The sequence below is a fragment of the Mus musculus genome, chromosome 6 (genome assembly GCF_000001635.26).
Source record: "Mus musculus strain C57BL/6J chromosome 6, GRCm38.p6 C57BL/6J".
NCBI lineage: Eukaryota > Metazoa > Chordata > Mammalia > Rodentia > Muridae > Mus > Mus musculus.
In genome coordinates, this window is record NC_000072.6 from 140,541,578 (window position 1) to 140,561,655 (window position 20,078).

At 44.5% G+C, this 20,078-nt stretch overlaps 1 protein-coding gene across 51 annotated transcripts in view; it reads left to right on the forward strand.

Annotated features, from left to right (window-relative positions):
- Plekha5 (pleckstrin homology domain containing, family A member 5) overlaps positions 1-20,078 on the forward strand; it is a 173,472-nt gene that overhangs the window by 117,939 nt on the left and 35,455 nt on the right. For 35 of the 51 annotated variants that reach the window (XR_003956147.1, XR_003956148.1, XR_001785082.1 and 32 more), the window contains 5 exons: positions 2,143-2,610; positions 9,184-9,646; positions 11,138-11,221; positions 14,374-14,493; positions 15,227-15,280. Coding sequence is in view for 45 of the 51 variants with exons in the window: in XM_030255082.1 (XP_030110942.1) it covers positions 2,143-2,610; positions 9,184-9,646; positions 11,138-11,221; positions 14,374-14,493; positions 15,227-15,280 (1,189 nt within the window). In the remaining 6 variants the exon portion in view is untranslated. Of the gene's footprint in view, positions 1-2,142; positions 2,611-9,183; positions 9,647-11,137; positions 11,222-14,373; positions 14,494-15,226; positions 15,281-20,078 lie in introns of those variants that run through there. The other 16 variants (XM_030255083.1, XM_006506872.2, XM_006506873.2 and 13 more) reach the window with 3 other exon arrangements.

Below are 20,078 nucleotides of genomic sequence, written 5' to 3' on the forward strand. Positions count from 1 at the left end.
AGATTAGACTTATTTCACTAACATAATGATCTCTGGGATATTCATATGACTGTAGTCTCTGTGTGTGTGTGTGTGTGTGTATTAGTGTGTGTGTGTGTGTGTGTGTGTGTGTGTGTGTATTAGTGTGTGTGTATTACAAAACCTCTATCTATCTATTGATGTATACATCTTATATCTTGGCTTTTATTGTCTGCTGTGATATAATAAGCATATAGGTGTAGGAATCTCCTCACCATACTAATTGGATGGATTCTCAGTGGTAGGATTGCTAGATCATAATTTTTTCTTCTTTTTTGTTTTAGTATATTTTTGTTTGTTGGTTGGTTGTTTTGGTTTTTAGTCCAACTGTCATGTAACCCTGACTGGCCTCAAACTTACTATAAACTGAAGGATGGCCTTAAACTCCTGACCCTACACATCACACTGGAGTTACATGTCCACACATGTCTTCAGGTGGCAGTTCTGTTTCTTGATTTTGAAGAACCTACCATTTTTCTTAGTGGTCACGCGTTTCCAGCTTCTCTGCTGTCATGACCTAAGCATCGCTTTCCTAAATCAGATGCATTTCTTGTGGTTTATGCTCTCATGGTTTTCTGAGTCAGTTTTGTTCCATTTAAAAAAAAAAAAAGTCATTACATACTTATGTTTCTTCAGTGATAAGTATTTGGAGAAAACATTACAATTGTCTAAAACAGTAGCTGTAATTTACTGAACTTAGTTTACATTTCTAAGGATAGTGCTAAACAACCCCTTCATGAAGACTTCATTGAACTTTTCCTAGGTGTCAGTTTCGCAGTGGCTTCCTTTTTGAAGGGAAGAAGCCCCACAGGCTGTCAGTGTGGTCCACCCCACCCTACCCCATGCCACCCGTGTCTGCTGTTGTATCTGATCTAGCCGTGTGACTTAGGTCTCTGCTATTTCACTCCAAATGAAGGCGCTTATCTTTTCACTCTTGCTGGAGCTCCGTGCCAGAGTGTCTATGGAATCTATATTTCTTAACTTACAGACATGTGATATGTATGTTCTCCACATGTTATAGAACTTAACAGTACCGTAGCCCTTGGGGTCTCAGTAGTACCATGGTGTGCTGATGCAGGAGGCAGACCACATCTGTTAGTTCATGATGAGTGCAGTGATCTTGACAAGTTTATGTGGGTTCAGACACTCACCTTGATTTTATAAAAGCCTAGATAGGATTGGCTCAGAAATACAGCCTCTCATCAGAAAAAGCTCTAGCAACTGAGTAGTGAACTCGGCAGCCCAGAAACAGTTGACCAGCAGTAAAAGCAGTATAAGCAGGCAGTTGTCCTTTGGTTGTCAGACAGGCCTCTGACATTGCTGAAGGTACTCTATCTACCAAAAAGCTTACAGTGTAAAGCTGCTGAACCTTGCCCAGAGATGCAGTTAGCAAGTGAAGATGCCCACTGACCCTGGGCTTGGTAGGACATGCCTTGAATCCCAGGCAGAAGCAAACAATGTCGGTGAGTTCCAGCCTAGCCAAGCCTACATAGTGAGATCATTTGTTTTTTAAAGGAAAGAACAAAAGCTGTGCACTGAGCATGAACAGCTTGGCCCTGAGAGCTCCTAAACTGTGCGATCTGGGTCTGATGTCTCAGACCTGTAATGTCAGCAGCCACAACACCTGAGAGGCAGAGACAAAGGATCACTTGAAGTGTGAGGCCAACCTGGGCAACATGGTGACATCACTCCGAGGCACACAGGTCCTCTTGCGTCTCATTGGGGTCAGCTCTTTGGTGGCATCAGACTATAATTTCCTGTTGCAGCAGCTTCCACCGCCAGGCTCATGAGTGTCTCATGATGAGCTGACCTTCATGACTGAGAGCCACATTGTTATTTCAGTTGCTGGCTGCTTTAAGTGGGCTGTGGTTTAACCATTAATGGTAAGAGACAGCGTTTACTGGGTTTGCAGACAGAGGCACGGTGCATTTGTCTTGGTGGTTTTGCCTAGCAGTGTTCTCCTGCATTCTAGTAGTAGCCTGCATGGTAATGCGGTGATTCCGAGGCTCTGCCTGCGGCAGCTTGTGCTCTGCCTGTTCCTTTGTTGCCTGCCCTCAGGAAAGTTACTCGCCTGGGCTAGACACCTGTCCCATTTACTGACTGTGCTCTCTCCTCTGCTTTCAGAGTGGACAAGATTACAACTGACAGTGCATCAACCAAAGAAACCAATAACATTCCCAACCACAGAGTTCTCATTAGACCCGAGGTCCAAAACCATCAGAAGAATAAGGAAATCAGCAAAATTGAAGAAAAAAGGGCCTTAGAAGCTGAAAGATACGGATTTCAGAAGGACGGGCAAGATAGACCATTAACAAAAATTAACAGTGTGAAGTTGAACTCCCTGCTATCAGAATATGAAAGCGGGCCAGACTGCCCACCTCAGAATGTACACTACAGACCCATCAATGTGAATAGTTCTGACGGCAAAGCGGTGAATGTCAGCTTGGCAGATGTCCGGGGTGGGAGTCACCCAAATGCAGGGCCCCTAGCCACAGAGGCCGACCGAGTCATTCAGAGAACGAATTCAATGCAACAGCTAGAGCAGTGGATTAAAGTCCAGAAAGGACGGGGTCTTGAAGAAGAGCCCAGAGGGTAAGTACGTAGCGTCATCAGCCTGCTTCCTCTGACGTGCTGGGCAGGTTGGCTTCACTTGCAGTGCTGGGTTAAAGTGTGCTTAGGTTTCATACTTTGATTACTGTATCTTGCTCATGGTGATCAGATGTGATTTCTGTCTCTTGTTTCTGTGGATAGCCTACCTTTGGTGAAGAGCCATCCTTTCTGGCCCAGAACAAATGATAGGCAGAAGCTGGGGGAAGAGTTGAGTTTTAGGAAGAGATGAGGCCTTCACCCTTCTGCCTTTACCTCTCCTCCTAGAATTCAGAACCGTGATGAACCAGTGTGAATTTGTCTCTAGCCTTAATCTCTCTTTCATTAGCAGCTTCTGCATCCCCGTGGACTGAAGGATCTCTGAGGACAAGAAACCTGGGAACCAGGTGTGGTAGCACACACCTGTAACTCCGAGATTTGGGAATAGAGGCAGGGGGATCAGGAGTTCAAGTCCAGCCAGAGCTACACAGTGAAACCTCGTCTCACAATAAAACCATGAGATCACTGTGGGACCAGAGTGTGCCTAGAGTGCCTTGGGTTTGATTTCTAGCACTACAAAATAGGGAAAGGAAGAGAGGAGAAGGTCTGGCCCTGTGCCTGTGAGTCCAACTTCAGAGGGCAGTCCACCCTTGAGCACGGTGTATCTAAAGTGGTTAAAAGTATGAAAGTGAATACATTTACTCCATGGGAGACTAGAACAAAGGAGAGTTCTAAGGAAAGTGCCAGGTGCGATGGTCCATGCCTCTCTAATCCTAACACTCCTGTGGTTGAGCCTGAAGACTGAGAGTCGGAGGCCAGCCACAGAGTAAGACCCTGTCCTCATTTTAATAAAAGGAGAGGGGACCTAAGAGAACAGACATTTGAGAAATAAGAAATGGCAGAATTTGCAAAGATTATAAGGAATATATGCTGAGAAGTAGATACATTTCAGAAAACTTGTTTTGTTTTGTTTTGGGAGAGGTTGGCTGGCCTAGAATATGATATGTAGACCAGGTTAGCCTCAAACTCACTCTGCCTTATAAGTGCTGGAGTAGAGTTGTACCCCACCGCATCCGGCACACGCGAGTGAGTGCGTGCGTGTGTGCACACACACACACACAGACAGATGTTTATTTTATGTGTGTGAATGTTTTACTAGTATGTATATTTGTACATTGTGAACATCCTGATGCCTGCAGAGGCCAGAAGATATCTGTGTTCCCTCTGTGGTCATGAACAACCAATGCTCTTAAGCACAGAGCTGTCTCTACAGCCCCTCAAAACGCAAAGCATAAGCCAGGCGTGGTGCTGCACCCTTGAAATCTCAGCACTCTGGAGGCTGAGACCAATGCCAGCCTAGGTTATTTCATAGTTAGTAGTAGGCCAGCCAGTACTACATAGTGAGACCCATTTGAAAACACTCAAACAGTAAATTAAAATTTTAAAGTAAATTTTACAGCTAGGGACAGAATGCAGTGGTAGAGCACTTGCCTGGTGTGCACAAGGCATGGAGTTGATCCTAACCCTCCCGAGTCAACAGATTTTACATTTCTATAAGTTTTTTTTTGTTCAAATTCATAAAATTCGTTGTAATTTTTTTTTTGGTGGGGGATGGGAGGTGGTGGTTAGCTTGAGACAGGGTTTCTCTGTGTAGCCCTGGCTGTCCTGGAACTTTCTGTAGATGAGGCTAGATTCAAACTCAGAGATCTGTCTGCTTCTGTCCTGAGTGCTGGGATTAAAGGCATGCACCACCACTGTCTGGCTCCAAATTTTTCTTAAAGCAAGAGTTCTTTGAGAAAGTATGTTTTAATTTAAATGGACTTTCCAAGTTACCTTAGGTGCTTTATATTGATAATGTCGCCATGGTATAGTGTGTAGCCATTTCCATGCAGGTCTCTATGTAGTGGAACTGTTACTGTAACGTGTAAGTCCCAGAGCACGTTGTTCTTCAGTTCACTGCAGAAGCTTGTGAGACATGGGGGTGTGTTCCAGCTCTGCTCAGGTACAGTGCCGGCCTGCAGTATCAGAAGCTTCAGGAGGGTGGCTCTAAAGCCTTGGTAGGCTGGCCTTGGTAGCTCTCCCGAGGCTGCAAGCGCACCCCCCTGTGAGGTGCTGCTCACTGTCTCCCACATCCTGTGTGTTCCCTTTCAGGGTTTGCACAAGAGAGAGTTGTGAATAAGGCTGACTTTACCGGATACATTGTAGAGACGTCTGTACAACATAGTGATTGAGTTGTAAAGTACTTGAAAATTGGGAAAACACTGTTCGTTTTTGAAACAGGATCTCACCATGTGGTTCTGACTGGCTTGACCAGGAACTCCTAGATGCCCCTGTCTCTGCCTCAGTATTGCTGTACCTCTGTATCTGGCCTCCAAGACGGTGTCAGAATTGCAAGGTACATGCAGAAATACACACACACACACACACACACACACACACACACACTGACTAGTTTGATGTAGCATTCCCACGGTGTGTGTTGGTTCGTGTCATACACTGTCTGATTGACTTTCACACGGACCACAGTCCTAGGTAAGCAGATTACGTACCGACTGGATGAGAAATAGAGTTTAACTCTTGGACAGCCGGCTGATATACTCTCAGCAGGAAACAAATCAGTGCCTTTGATTAGACAGAAACCAGGAAGCAGCTCTGAGGGCAAAAAGGTTTGGAGGACTAAAGGTCACATTCAGACTGGAGGGTGGCCAAGTTGCTTCCTCTCTATTTAAATCTCAAATAAAACATTTTCTTCTTTAGTTTAAAAGTGTAGAGAGGGTAGCAGACATCGGGGACTTACGTTTTCCTGTGTGGTGTCAGTGAGGTTGAGCAGCCCCTGCACGGACTTTGTCCTTTTCTTCTGTGGGCAGCCTCCCGAAGGCTGGACTGATGGCTCGGACAAGGGTTCTGTCTGCAGGTTCACAGGTTCACAGTGTTGTCGTTCCCCTGGGTACTTGAAGTGTCACATTCTTTGCAGATGGCTCATGGCCTCTTTGAATCTTGGAAAAGTATCATGTACTGTTGTAAATCAACCTTCCCAAAAAACATTTGCAAACTTGTACTGGTAAAAAGAAGCATTGTAATCCATGAAATAACTGATTTCTTCTTCTTTATGAAAGGCTTGCTTTAATTACTGAGACCCTAGTAGGCAGCAGGGGTGGTTAACGTTGGTAGGTCCCTGTATTGAGAGGAACAGAGCTGCAGAGTGTCTGAGTAGCCGAGCCTTGATTGGCCCCAGGGCAGATCATAGGCAGCAGCTGCTGAGTGGGCTCCCTGTGCTTGCCTCTTATGCTTTCTGCTTCACACTAAATCACACTTGGCTGAATTTACATTTCGTTAGGACAGCAATCAATGGAATATTTTATACCTCTGAAAAGCAGGTCTCCTAAAGCTAGACCATGTATGAGACCACAAAAAAAATGAATTTACTTGTTAATAACCGTTTTTCTATTAGAAGTCCCCCAAAGTTTCAAAGAGGGCGGAACCTTTCAAACTCGTGTCCATAGCCAGGCTGATGGGAACACTGCGGGTAATAGCACAGGAGGGCGTGGCAGTTGGAGCAGATACAGCGGCTCACATGCCAGTGATGCTTCAGAGACTGACAAGTGCTGTCACTGCACATTGTGCTTTGCACTATTAGTCGTCTGGGGTATTTTAGTCTGGCGATTCATGTGCCTTCTCATGCTGATACAGTTCCATGGTGGCATTCTGTACTTCTGTACCTTCTTAAGGAAGGCATGGTGGTTAAGTTGAGATGGACACTCAAGTGCCAGAGTGGAGTCTTGGATGGAATCAACTTCCCCCGGCTGCCATACCTGAAGAGATGGGTGTGGGGCTGCCAGCTCTTCATTTGTGACCCTGATCTCTGTCTTTTGTCTTATCAAAGAGAGGAGGGAGGGAAGTCTAATTGGGGCCCGAGGGTTGCAACAGGAGAGAAAGCCACAACTGATTGAACTCTGGTCTAGTCACATGACACTGTGCCTCTCTCCACTCCCAGAGTTGGTTGCTCGATGATTGGCCTTAGGGGGTGGGGCCACTGACAGCATTGCAAGAGCCTGAAAGAGGAGCCAGAATGATGGAGGAGATGTTTACTCTTCAGGAGAGATGACTGAAGGGATCAGACTGTTTGAATAGTAATGAGTAATGTGACCTTAGGCTCTAGACAGCTTGGCAATAAGCTCTCTTGTAGTCTAGAAAGCACAGTGGCTAGAGAGGACTCGTGTGACTACCAGACAGTGGGGACACAAGGCACCCACAGCCTTTTGAGCTCACTGCTTCCTAAGCTCTCTGTCTTCCTTATGCTTACTTCTGTTTTTTATTTTCATTTTGGGTATGAATATCATGGGTGTTGGGCCTGGGGTTGGGGGTGCCCAAGAGGCCGAAAGCTGAGGTGGATGTGAGTCACCTCATGTGGATACTGGAAGAGCAGCAAGCATTCCGCTGCTGAGTCATCTCTCCAGCCCCTGATGGCTTTAGTTTCAATTAATTCATTATAATAGAGAAATAATTTCATGCACAGCACACATGTCTTTAGCAGATGTTTTTTAAAAGAAGGAATTTTTTTTTCATTTATATATAAATGTCTGGAAATTGTTACAAGTAGGCATTTTCATTCACAAACTCTTATTATGATGCCAGACATTAAAAGAATATGGATATGATAACCTGGGTAGCCTGGAGCTTGCTATGCAGACCGCACTGGCCTTGAACTCACAGAGATCCAACTGCCTGTATTCCCCCCGCCCAAGTCCTGGGGTTGCAGGTGTGCGTGCCTTCCTTCTCTGCCTTTCCCTCTGCATTGCAGTATTTTCCATAATCACAAAGAGAAGGTATATCCCTCCAAAAGAGAACTTCTCACTGAATAACAATAATATAATTTTACATACCAGTAAGAACTAACTAACTGTAGTGTATGTGCCTCATAGCCAAGTGTGCACCCAGTCGTTACATGTGGTCCCAGTCATATCTGTTGAAGGACTTTGGGGGTTTTGTTGTTGTTGTTGAAAGGTCCTGTCCAACCCAAGCTCCCTTAGACCTGCCGCATGCCTCCAGAGTGCACAGGTGCCACCACAGCTGCTGGAACAGTATTGACGCATTGCTGCCAGTCACAAGTCCGTGTCAGAGACTCTGCAAGAGCCAGAGATGGCTCAGCAGTTCAAAGTACTTGCTACTTCCCAGAAGACCCAGGTTCGATTCCCAGCACCATGTTGGGTGGCTCACAACTGCGTGTAACTGCAGGGGCAGTGGATTTGACTCTTCTGTCCTCCTTGTATGTGCTCCGGCACACACATAGCATTCACTCACACAGACGAACACACACACATATATATATATACAATAAAAAGACATCTTTGGCTTCTTATTTATCAGCCAAAGAATTAGATTATTAAGGATAGTAAAATAAGGGCTGGAGAAGTAGGTGCCTCAGCAATTAAGAGCACTGAACCTATGTTCTGTTCCCAGTACCCACTTAGTGGCTCACAGCCATCTGTAACTCTAGTTCCACAGGATCCAGTGCCCTCTTCTGATCTCTACCTGCACCAGGCACGAAAATGGTGCACAAAAAAATGCAGGCTAACCCACTGATATGCATAAAATAAATAAAAACACATAAAATTTCTTTAGGAGTTTAGTAAACCCCTGCAGGTCAGTTCCCCCCCAGTTCTTGTAGTGATTAGCAGCTGCAGACACCTCACACAGTACAAGGCAGAGGAAGCAGGAAAGGCCAAGAGTGCCTGTCGTGAAAGTTCAGTCCTTAGAGCCCTGGAGGCAGGCGTGCGTGCGTGCGTGCGTGCGTGCGTGCGTGCGTGCGTGCGTGCGTGCGTGCGTGCGTGGAAGCCATACCACCTTTCCCATAGCCCTGGGAGTTTTTTGGGTTACAGTAACTTTGTCTTAGGATACAAATGTATGTACCACAGAATGATAGGCTATGATGAACACTTGAAATTTAATCTTAACCTTTTTTGTTTGGTTCTTTTAAGGCAGGGCCTTACTATCTATCTAGTTGCACAATTAAAGATGAAGGCTTAAGATTAGTTCTTGAATAATTTCTTTTTAAATTTTATTTGTTAATATTTTGGGAGGTGGGTTTTTTGGTTTTTGGTTTCAGGGAGGGGAGAGTGGGTTGGTTGTTGGAGGTTTTTTGTTTGCTTTTTAAGACAGGGAGTGTCTCACTGCAGACCAGGCTGGCCTCAAACTTAGAGATCCACCTACCTGTGCTTAAGAAGCCCTGGAGTTAAGAGCTAATGTTCTTACTGTCACTCGGAATGGGCAAATGCTCCTTCCGTAAGCCAGACAGTTCCTAGAATTACTGTGGATTCTATTCATAGCCTGCATTCCCAGATGGAATTTCACCTAAAAAGCTTGAGCTTTTTAATGATTTATACTTCATATAACATTTTGGCTGACGAGTCCTTCCTTCCTTTTCCTCTTTCGATGTGTTACGTATTGGGGTTCAAACCCAGGGCTTTGCACGTGCTGAGCAACTCCACATGCCAAAAAGCTATGTCCTTTTAAAAGATAGAGCTATCTCTCTCCATTTTGCTACAACTTTCATTTTTTACAACTTCTCTTTAATCTTAGAGTAATTTCTTATCAAACATTGCCAAGAAATATGCCAAGCCACAGAGCCCAGATCCTGGCCCGCTGCCCTGAAGGTTACCGGACACTCCCGAGAAACAGCAAGACCAGACCTGAGAGTATCTGCAGCGTAACCTCTTCTGGTCATGAGAAGACAGGGCCGGGAGCAGAAGAGAAGCGGCGATCCATGAGAGATGACACCATGTGGCAGCTGTACGAGTGGCAGCAGCGCCAGTTTTACCACAAGCAGAGCACCCTCCCTCGGCACGGCTGCCTGAGCAGTCCCAAAGCCATGGTGCAGGTGTCTGACCAGACGATGCACTCCATCCCCACGTCACCTTCCCATGGGTCAGCAGCTGCTTACCAGGGCTTCTCCCCTCAGCGGACGTACAGGTCAGAAGTGACCTCGCCCATCCAGAGAGGAGATGTGACGATAGACCGCAGGCACAGGCCTCATCACCCTAAGGTAAAATGCTGTTTGTGTGAACTCATCACTCAATGATGTTGATGATGATGATGTAAAATTAAGTTAGAGGCAAGAGAACAAGGCTGTTCTCTTAAAAATTCATCTTAAAAATTAAAACTCTCACCCTGGCTTGAAAAAAAAATTAAAACTGTTAAAATCCCATAATAGAGTCTAAGCTTTCAATACTTTGGATTATGAGAGCAATTCGTTCATTTGTTTGTTTGTTTGTGACCTAAGCCTCATATATCCAGGCAAGTGTTTACATGTGAAGTACGTCTTACATGCTTTTGAGGCAGGATCTCTGTAAGTTGTCCAAGCTGGCTTCAAACTCTAAATGGTCCTTTCTCAGCCTAAGATTCTAAGTTTGGTCCATGTTTTAGCTATTTTCTATTGCTATGACAAAACACAGTGACCAAGGCAGCTTTTTGAAGGAAGGGTTAATTTTGGGCTTACAGACAAGGATCATTATTCAGACTTATGAATTAGTAGACCTCTGCCAAAGCAACATGGAACCTATCACTTCAAAGAGAAAATTTCACAGTGTTTGTCACCACTGGCGGTGTCTGAATTCAAGCTAAACGATCTTGGAAACCACGTTTGCAGACTGGATTTGACGCTTTTCAGGACTGAAGGAGTGATGTCATATTAACAAACGTGATCTTTCAGTGTTCTGTACGGAAACATCTCAACTTGGAGAACATCACATGACTTGCTGAGCCAGTGCTTTGCAGGTGACCTCTTTCATTACCAGATTGCATACAGCCACCAGGTTAAGGTGTGGTAGACTAGAGGACGTTAGCTCCCAGGAAGCTCTAAAAGAAATGCCACTTTATTTTGAGCTTAGCTACAGATGGGAGATGACTATCTCCACCACCCAGATGAGCTACTCACTGTCCCCACCCTCAGCAGCTCCCAGATGCCAGGTGGGTTTGGTAATACGCTCTCACTAAAGGCCTGTCATGAGAGACTGAACATAAAAGCAGGCATGAAAAAACAGCCAAATAGTAAAATCCGTGAAACTTTGAACCTATGACACTCCCCTCGCTAAATTTTCTCTAAAGACTCTGAAGCCAGACCAGTGAGATGGTTCAGTAGGTAAGGATGTAGCTGTGTCAGCCTAGTGACCTGAGGTCAATCTCCAGAGCCCACCTCTGGAGTAGAGTAAGTAAAGTAGAGGGAGGACAGAACGAGTGCTACAGAGTCATCCTCTGACTTCCACATATGTGCTGTGCACACACACACACACACACACACACACTCATACTCATACGTGTCCTGAGAACAAGCAGTTTGCATGCTGTTGACCAGTCTTCATAGAATTAGCATCTATATTTTAGCCAAGTAAATAATGTTAATATTTCTCTCATAAAAACTAATGACAATTTTAATTAGTATTCCATAATGTAAATTTAAGATTATTCATCAATAATAATGACACCACCACCCCCAAAAACCAAAGCTCACCTCTGAATTCTCTTCTTTCCCCCCCAGCATGTCTATGTAGCTGACAGAAGGTCAATGCCAGCTGGCTTAACTTTACAGGCTGTTAGTCCCCAGAGCCTCCAAGGCAGAACGGTGAGTGTGATGACTTTACTTATCATATGCTTGCTTTATTTGCTGCCCAGAAAGACATGAAGCTGACATAGTTTTTAAGTGTGAATTTTCAGAGACATCACCTACAGAAAAAAACAATATTGCTTTGTAACAAAGATTCAACATGAAAAGAAGGTAGACTTCTGTAGCCATGCCAGTGTCTCTGTGGCTGCCTTCCCCTGAGTGTCAAATAAAGGAGCACATTTCACGTTTAGCTCTGGGTTTTTGATTTGTTATCCCCCTTTTCTTCAAAATAAAAACCAGACACAGTGGAACACAGGGATGGATGGCTAGGAGTTAGGCCAACCATGGCTACATAGCATATATGACCACATGGCATACGTGGCCACAGAGTTTTGGTTTTGCTTATCTTAAAACCCAAGTAGCTCAGTAGGGAGCTTGCATAAGATGCACAAGACTGTATTCAAGCTCAGCAGGCCTGTTCCAGCAGCTCTCCACCTGTGGGTTGTGACTCCTTCGAGGGTCACACAGCAGCTAGCCTATGTATCAGATGTTTACAATTCATAACAGCAAAGTTACAGTTGTGAAGTAGCAATGAAAATAATTTTATAGCCGGGGCTCAGCACAGCATGAGGAACTGCGTTAAGGGTGGGAGCGTTAGGAAGACTGAGAACCATCACCTTACAGGAGCACCCAGCACAGACATAGGAGTGCAAGCCAGCAGCAGCCGACTGCACAAGACCTTCTGAGTGCAACATTTTCCCTGTGGCTTTTGTTTTATTCTGAAACTGAGGGTTGATATATAGCACAGGCCAGCCTGGAGCTTAGTCTTCCTTCTTGTTTGGCCTCCTCATGGTGGGATTACATGAGCATACTGCCACGCTTGGCTTCTCTGTTAGCTGCTTTAGAGTCAAAACTACATTGATTTGTGTATTTACCCAAAGAAAGACTATAGTGTAGTCAGCCGGCCATGGAAGCTTGTATTTAATCCTGTTGATCCAGAGGCTGAAGCTAGAAGACTGAGAGTTAGAGCCCAGCCTGAGATACAGGGTGGAAGAGATACACCACAGCAAGTATTCTTACTATCTTCATTTAGTTGTCAATATTATCTATACTTAGAAATATTTTTAATATCAGTTCTTCAAATCAAAGAAAAATAGATGACTTTGCTTTCTTTGGCTTAGTTTTTTTTGGGGGGGTTGATTTTTTTAATTTGTTTTTTATTGTTATTGTTGTTTTGTTTGCTTTTGGCAAGCTCTCGATCTAACAATCTTCCTGCCCCAGCCTCTGGAGTACTCAGATTACAGGTGCATGGACACTGCTGGAATCCTCTCTGTGTGACCTGACTCCATTGTCAGTAGATAGTCCTATTTGTTTGAGGATGTGATTTCACACCTATAGGATTGTTCATTATTATTTAAAATTCTCTTCTACAGTAATCAAAACAAATTCATCTGTATTTCTTAGAAACATATTTCACCTTACATGTTTAGATAAAAAGAATTTGTTCCTCGTTTAAAGTGATCTCAGTTTCTCAAAGATTGTGAATATATTTTATTAAAAAACAAGAACCATTAAATACTAGGTTGTTAAAAAAACAAGAACTGTTAGGCAGTAGATTGTCAGTGTGACAGAAGCAGGCAGCAGTCACAGACTGGCTGCTAGCTGTCCATTTTCTCTTCCATTTTGCTCCCCCTAGCGTCGATTCAGAATCAAACATATTTACCATCGCACCAGTCTTTTGATGCCATTGATGCCTCTTGATTGGACCTCAACATGTGAATAAACAGCTAACTTAGAGCCTTCCATCCTTTTGAAAATTCCCCCATTATTTTAGTCCATACATAAACTTCTTTGGATTTTCTGTCAGAAATCAGTCTAAGGTTCAGACTATCCTATTCTACCAAAAAGAAAGAAGAGAGTATGGCAGTCCCTATCTACCCACATGTCTAGCAAGGCCTCAAGAGCTGGACAGGTGATCAGGAGATAAAGCCTGTCCCAAAGTCCTATAGTCAAGAGGTGGCTTGAGAGCAAAAGCTGGCCTTTTGGATTTTGTTTGGGTTTGGGTTTTTTTTTTGGGGGGTGGGGGTCACTCGCTGTAGCTTGACATCACATGTACTAAACACTGCTAATTATAAAAGCCTGCTGCCTTCTCTTTGTGTTCACCTTCATATGAGAGCCAATAGGAGGTGTAGCTTCCTTCTGTGATGCTGTGCCTGTCTGGAGGCAACAATGAAAATGCCATGGGCCTCTAAAAGAATGTTATTGTATAGGAAATGGAGAGCCACCACAGCGGATGAGCAGAGAGCCAGCATAAAACTGCATGGAAACAGAGCTCAGCAGGGCCCAGGCCCGGGTGACAGGGTTCAGCGGTGCGTAGGCCCTCGACATTTGGGAGCAGAGTCCCTTTCCCTGCCCCTTAAAGTTTGTAAACGAAACTCAGAGAAATCGCTGTCCATCTGCTGCTTAGGACCCCACAAATACTGAGGAATCCCCCACTGTTGGAAAGCTTTCCTCCCCAGGATGTGTAGTACCACTGGGGAACCAGTCCCCAGTGTTTCCAGAGATCACTGTGCAGGGATCGAGGAACACTAACAGCAATATTTGTTTTCCTTTCTTTTCCCTTAAAAAAAATGACATCTTAATCATTTAAAAAAAAAAAAATTGCTGTGGAAACTCTATTGGTAGGTCTTTACAAAATACCAATGACTTAAGTGCCGATTCTTGGAATTCAGAAATAATGCCCAAGTTTTTCATTTTTGAAATGTAATTCTTTTGGTTTACTTGTTCTTTGAAATGGTGTTGGATGGGCCAATAGCGTTCTGTTGCCAGAAGAGCCTTGAGTATAGTTTCAATACTCTGATGACATCTTTAATGAGCAACTTAACCGTTCTCTGTGCTAAACGTTATGGTGGTTCAGTGCCTTTTACTCTTGACAATGAAATACTCTCATGCGTGCTGAATGTCCTGCTGCTGTGCTGTGAAGTAACACTGTCCCTTCTGTCTCTCTAGATGTCTATGCATTTATGTAGGACCTATCATCATAGTGCCTAGGCTCTATGATGCCAACCGTAAGAGGAAACTTGCCAAGAAATCTTGGTTTAATGTTTGTCACTTAAGACAACAATTAATCTGTTTTCCACTGTTTGGATTCTTAAATTGTACTCCTTCAGCCAGAGGAGCTCACACTGCTGCTAATAAAGCTGAGACGGCAGCAGGCAGAGCTGAGTAGTGTCCGGGAGCACACCTTAGCACAGCTCATGCAGCTGAAACTTGAGGCCCACAGCCCAAAGGTCAGCTCTGGAGAGGGGGGTCTGCCGCCATCAGTGCATTCTGTGTCCTTGGTGTTGCGCATGATCATGCCTGTGCCATCGCTGCAGGAGCATTGCAGTCTCCTATTGACCCTTTGAGAGTTCAGCTTACTTACCTGGAGAGAGAAGTGAGAAAGTACAATGAGTGTACACTTCTTAGCCTTCAACTCAACTGTTTGGGTCTCAAGATAGTTCTGCTGCTCAGTAAATAAATCCTTCAACTTCTACATCTGAAAAAATAGGTACTGAAAGCTTAGGTTTTCAAATAAAGCAGTAAGTAAGTTGAAAATTCATTATAAGCCTTTTTTTCTTATGACAAAAAAATGAAGACATAAAAATACTTCTTACCTGCACACCTGTGACCCCAGCACTCAGGGTTGAGTGCAGGAGGATCAGTGAGTTGGAGGCCAGTCTGAAATCTCTCAAAGGGTTAATAGCCTCTGTGTCTATGAGAAGGGAGGGCTGTAGCACAGAGGAGGGCTGCCATGTAAACCTTCTGTCTGCTAAAGCCATCGCAAGCATTTTCTCCTGAACAGCTCGGGGTCTGTGATTTTACATCCTAAGTATGTTGTCTGTGCCCTGACAGAGCATGTGTGTGTGTATGGGTGGGGGGTGCTATGGGGTTGCGCTGTAACAACTACCTGTTTTTCCTATTACTGACTGACCTTTTGACAATTTGCTCTCTATCCCTCCTTCCTTGATTGATGGCTACTAGAATGAGATTCTTTCACATCATCTCCAAAGGAACACCATATATTTGGATCATCAGGTGGGGTTTGTAGAATTTCCTTATTATGATACCAGTTAGAACTTACCATTTATAGTAAAATTTTCCTGGCTTCTTAGATACTTCAGTCACTTTAATTAATTACATAATTTCTTTAAGTGACAATAAAGAGCCCTGACCAAAAGGCCTTTGTGAGGGTCAATGGGGTGGGCACGAACACTGGGGCGCCTGAATCCTGTTTCTTTCCTTGTATCTCATAAAAACTCTGAGGTACTGAGGTGTGTCTGAGCTTGGAGTGAGCTGTGCAGGAGTGACCACTGTGGAAGGCCTGATGGCAGTGGGGTTCCCTGAGGAGAGTTTCCTAAGGTCAGGGTGGAGTGTGCCGCGGGCCACTTTCAGGTGCCTGGGTGCTGTCTCCTCCCAGGGTGTGGTCCTTGCCAAGTATGCAGGGTCTATGTCAGTACCCTGTGATTCTCCCCCTTACCTCATGGTGGGTGGCCAAGAGGGGATCTCTAGTGAACAGTGAAAGACATGGTGGCTGCTGGCTGTGCCTGTCACTGTGGGGTATAAACTGAGACCCCGTGTCCGAAAGGCAAACACACCTCAAGAAGTGAAAGAAAGCATCAACGAACAAGGACTGTTCGGGGTTAGGGTGTTAGACACTGTTAATATTTAATGGGTCTTGGAATCTTATCAGACATAATTTCTGCTAACAAATTAATTCTTTAATAAAGATCAAGCTAAGCTTTATTTTGACTTGCCTTGAAATGCATAGATTTGAATGTTTTATCAAATATAGTTCCTACAAGAAACGTTATAAGACAGATGCTTACATCTTTGAAAGAAAATGGTAATTGCAGCTTTATAAATGATTTCTACTTAAAGAGAGATTTTATGCCAGAATGACCCTTTGTGGACATGTTCAGTCACCCTAATTGTAAAGAAGCACACTTTTCTTAGTGTGTACTTTACATACTTCCCAGTCGTTTTTGCCATGATTTTGCCTGTTGGAATGCTTCAGAAATCAGCATTCTGTTATCCAAGTTCAGATCTTCACTGCAGAGACTTGGCTGATGAAATTCAATCTTGTCTCTCAAATGAACTTTAAAGCAGTATAATAAAGATAACCTCATATTATAAAGAGCTCCCAGGGTCTATAAGGAATAAAGTGTCTTTAAATTTCCTTTACACTGTAAATTAGAGTACCTGGCATGACCGCACACACCCATGCTCCCAGCAGTCCTGAGGAAGATCAAAACTTCAAGACTAACCTGAGTTACAGAACAAGACCCTGTCTCAAAAACACGTCCCTGACTAGCAAATGAGCAAGCAAGCCATGGAACATTCTGAAAGCCTGTGGGAAAACACAAACTTTATAAGCTTAAAAAAAACAACAGTAGTGTAAGCGTGAATCCGAAGTTACCTAGCATCTTTGAAATATGCCCAGTGGTTTGCTGTGATTCTTAGTAATCTCAGTAAGGACTGGTACAGTTATGGGGAAGAACTTAGGGGGCTCCCAGTCAGATAAATATGGTGTCACAGCCACCACTGTCCTTTCTCGGCTTCCCAGAACAGCACAGGTCCATCTTGGGCTTGTGTACCCTCACAGGTCTCTAGACCTGCTGCTATGCCTCACTAGTGCTCGTTCTAATACAGTGAAATGAATGCTGGTCATTTATGGACTCTGTCAACAGAGTTTTCAAGTAATTTGCCTTGTTCTCAGATTTCAAAAATTACATTGTTTTTATCTTAAAATTTTATGATAATGGGAATAATTACAGAAATGATGTTCTGAGTGATATTTTGCATTTAAATATACTACTTCTGATAGCATTTGGCCATTTTAAATAACAGTTAGAATGTAAAAGTTTTGACAAACAGAAGTGCATCTGTATGAAAGTGCGTAGAGCCTTGTAACCCCTTGGAGCTGGACAGCTGGCTCCTGAGTAAAGCGCTTGCTGTGAGAGGATGCAGGCTCCCCAGGGCCCACACAGGAGCCCAGCAGCATGGCACACACCCATAATCCCAGCCAATCCCAGAGCAGTCTGGTCAGCCAGCCTAGCAAAACCAGCAGGCCTCAGGTCCCACTGGATCTCCAAACAGAAAGACAGAAGCCATGGTGCTCCTGAGAGAGAACACACTTGGCCCCTGACTAGCTATGCATACACCACCCACAAAAGGTTATCTAAAGAAAACTCTTCTGACATACACTTAAAATTTGTTCGTAGCAATGTATTGAAATTAAATTTTTTGAACTGCACTGTGCATTGTATGTAACTATCGCTGTACTGTACAGTACGTAAAAATAATTATGATAATTTTAGTTTAGTAGAACTTCCCATTCAGCTCAAACCTTTCCAGCTGTCTCTTGTTGCTGCCAGTAACCTGTCTGAGATGACCAGGCCTGTTGTTTTTGCAGGCATTATTAGAAGTCCAGGATTTATAGATTGACTCATCAGTTTTATAGAACCACATATTAGAGCAGATCAGAGGAAGATGCTCTGGGTAAATTTCAAAGTCAAAGGCATGTGTGTGCTGGCTTCTCTCCCTCTCTGCTCCTCCTCCGTCTCCCCACTCACAAACATTAAATAAAAGGAGGCGATGCAGCCTTCCTCTGGCCTTCTGTAGGTGCCACAGTCACCCACAGGAAAACCTTCCTTCCTGTAGATTGTGTTCATTTCTAACATCAGTCGTGGAAAGTAGAATCAGAAGATGCCCTGAGTGCTAGCCCTTTTCTGCTGCCACTGGCATGCCACAGCAGGTGAAGCATGCAGGGCTGGTGCGTCACACACTCGGGCTGAAGATTGACTTCTGCTCCTCATAGCTTGAGCACGAGAGCATGGTTTCTCGATGCCACCTCTCATGACAAGTGATTACTGAAGTGACTTTTAAAACCAGTGCAAGCCTTCAGTCCCAGCACTTGGGAGGCTTAAAGTGTCAGGGTCTTGGAAGATACATATCATGAGTTGTAGGCCTGCTGGACTACAGACTTAGACCCTGTCTCACAAAAGCAAAACATAAATAAGAGTAGCTGTACACTTCTGTAGGAGGATTTCTGCTTTATTCTGTACTACACTGTCATAGATTGTTTAAATAGCTAGTCCACTACTTGTAGTCTGTATTTTTGATGATATCTTGTTTATTCTTTTGAGAATTCCATATGTGTTTATATTGTATTTTAATCATGTCCACTCCCCCAGGTTCCCTACAACACTCCTCCCTCCCAGTTTCATGCCCCCTTTCCCATAATGCATTGGGTCCCATCAGTGCTGCCTGTTCATCTCGTTTGTTTCTTTCCACGTTTCCTTTGTGACGTCCCTGTTAGTGATGAAGAGCAAGGAAGAGGGTCAGTGAATTCCGCAGTGACCTCAGCGATGCTCCAGCCTCTGTCTGCTGAGTTATGGGATTTAGAGGCGTGCCCCGCCATTGCCCAAACTAGTCTTAGGGCCTAGAAAGTTGATATCTTCTTGTACCTTGCTGCAAAGAATAAATAATCTTGTACCAATCTTTTTCACTCCTTTAGTCTCATATAGCCAAGCAAACTTTGATTCTCCCACAATCTGGTTTTTTGCTGTTTTATAGGGGGGTTCTGTGTGTGTGTGTGTGTGTGTGTGTGAGAGAGAGAGAGAGAGACACTGTCTGTCTGTCTTCCCTCTCTCTCTCTCTCCCTCCTCTATCACCTCTCTCCCTTTTTCCCCTCTCTTCCTCCCTTGGTCTCTCCAGAGCCCATGACAGACCAAAGTATGGATAGTATATAGGGTAAAAAGTCTAAGCTCACTTCTGGGTTTTGAAAACCCACCAGTCCACACCTCCCCGTCCCTCCCTCCCTGCCCCCGCCCCTTATCTCTCCCCCTCAACCCCCCCACACCCCCACCACACCCCTGTATAAAGTCTGTCTCCTGCTCAGTTCCCTGCTGCTTTTCACCCAGAGGCAACCATCCTCCCGTGTCTTTCTCAATAAATGTCCTGTGTGAGGTTTGTGCAGTCTGACCTTGTAGTATTTCTTGGCTCCCTATTGCCAGGATACCATTCCTTCCAGAGCTGATCCTGGGGAAACAGCCCTCAGAGCTGTACCATTTCTGTTGGAGAAACTTCATAGTAACAGTAAAGATACCACTGAAGTCCAATTTGATGAGTCAATGCATTTTAGTGTTACAGGAATATGGGTGAGGGGCTACTTCCGGGAGCCGAAGTGTCTCAAAGACAGCTGCATCACCCCAGCTTGAGGGACATCTCACAAAATCTTGGAACCTGGAGCTTACCACAAAGCCTACAGGTAGCTCAACAAGTTGAGTGTCCTTTCCACATGCCACTTCCGGGCAGCTCAGCTTGTTTCTGTTGCATCCAAGCAGCTCAGAGAGGCCTTTGCAACGTGGCTCCTCTGAGACAGACTCATCTTTTAGTGATTCACTGGCAGGGAAGGGTAGGGTAAACCTGGTCAGTTTGGGGGACTTCCTCACACTGCTTCAGTTGTTTACCTCTGTTTAAAGAGCTCTCCCTTAGGATGGAAGGTTTCCCTCTGGGTGGAAACTGTTACACAACACTCCCTCCTCCTTCCTCGTTTCCTCCCCTCTCTCCTTTTCCCCACCCACTCTCTCTCTCTTTCTCTTTCCTTTTTCTCTTTCTCTTTCTCTTTCTCTTTCTTTCTCCCTCTCCCTCTCCCCTTCCCTTGCTGTCCTCCCATCTCCAGCGTATTTAACCTTGGAAGTTGAAGCCCAGACAGTTCTTGACTAGAATAGGACATCATAATGGCAGAATTCTAAGGAAACTGACTAGATACCAGGTTCATTCGCATTCTGAGCAGAGACTTAATACCCACTTGTCAGTCCTCTGATCTGGT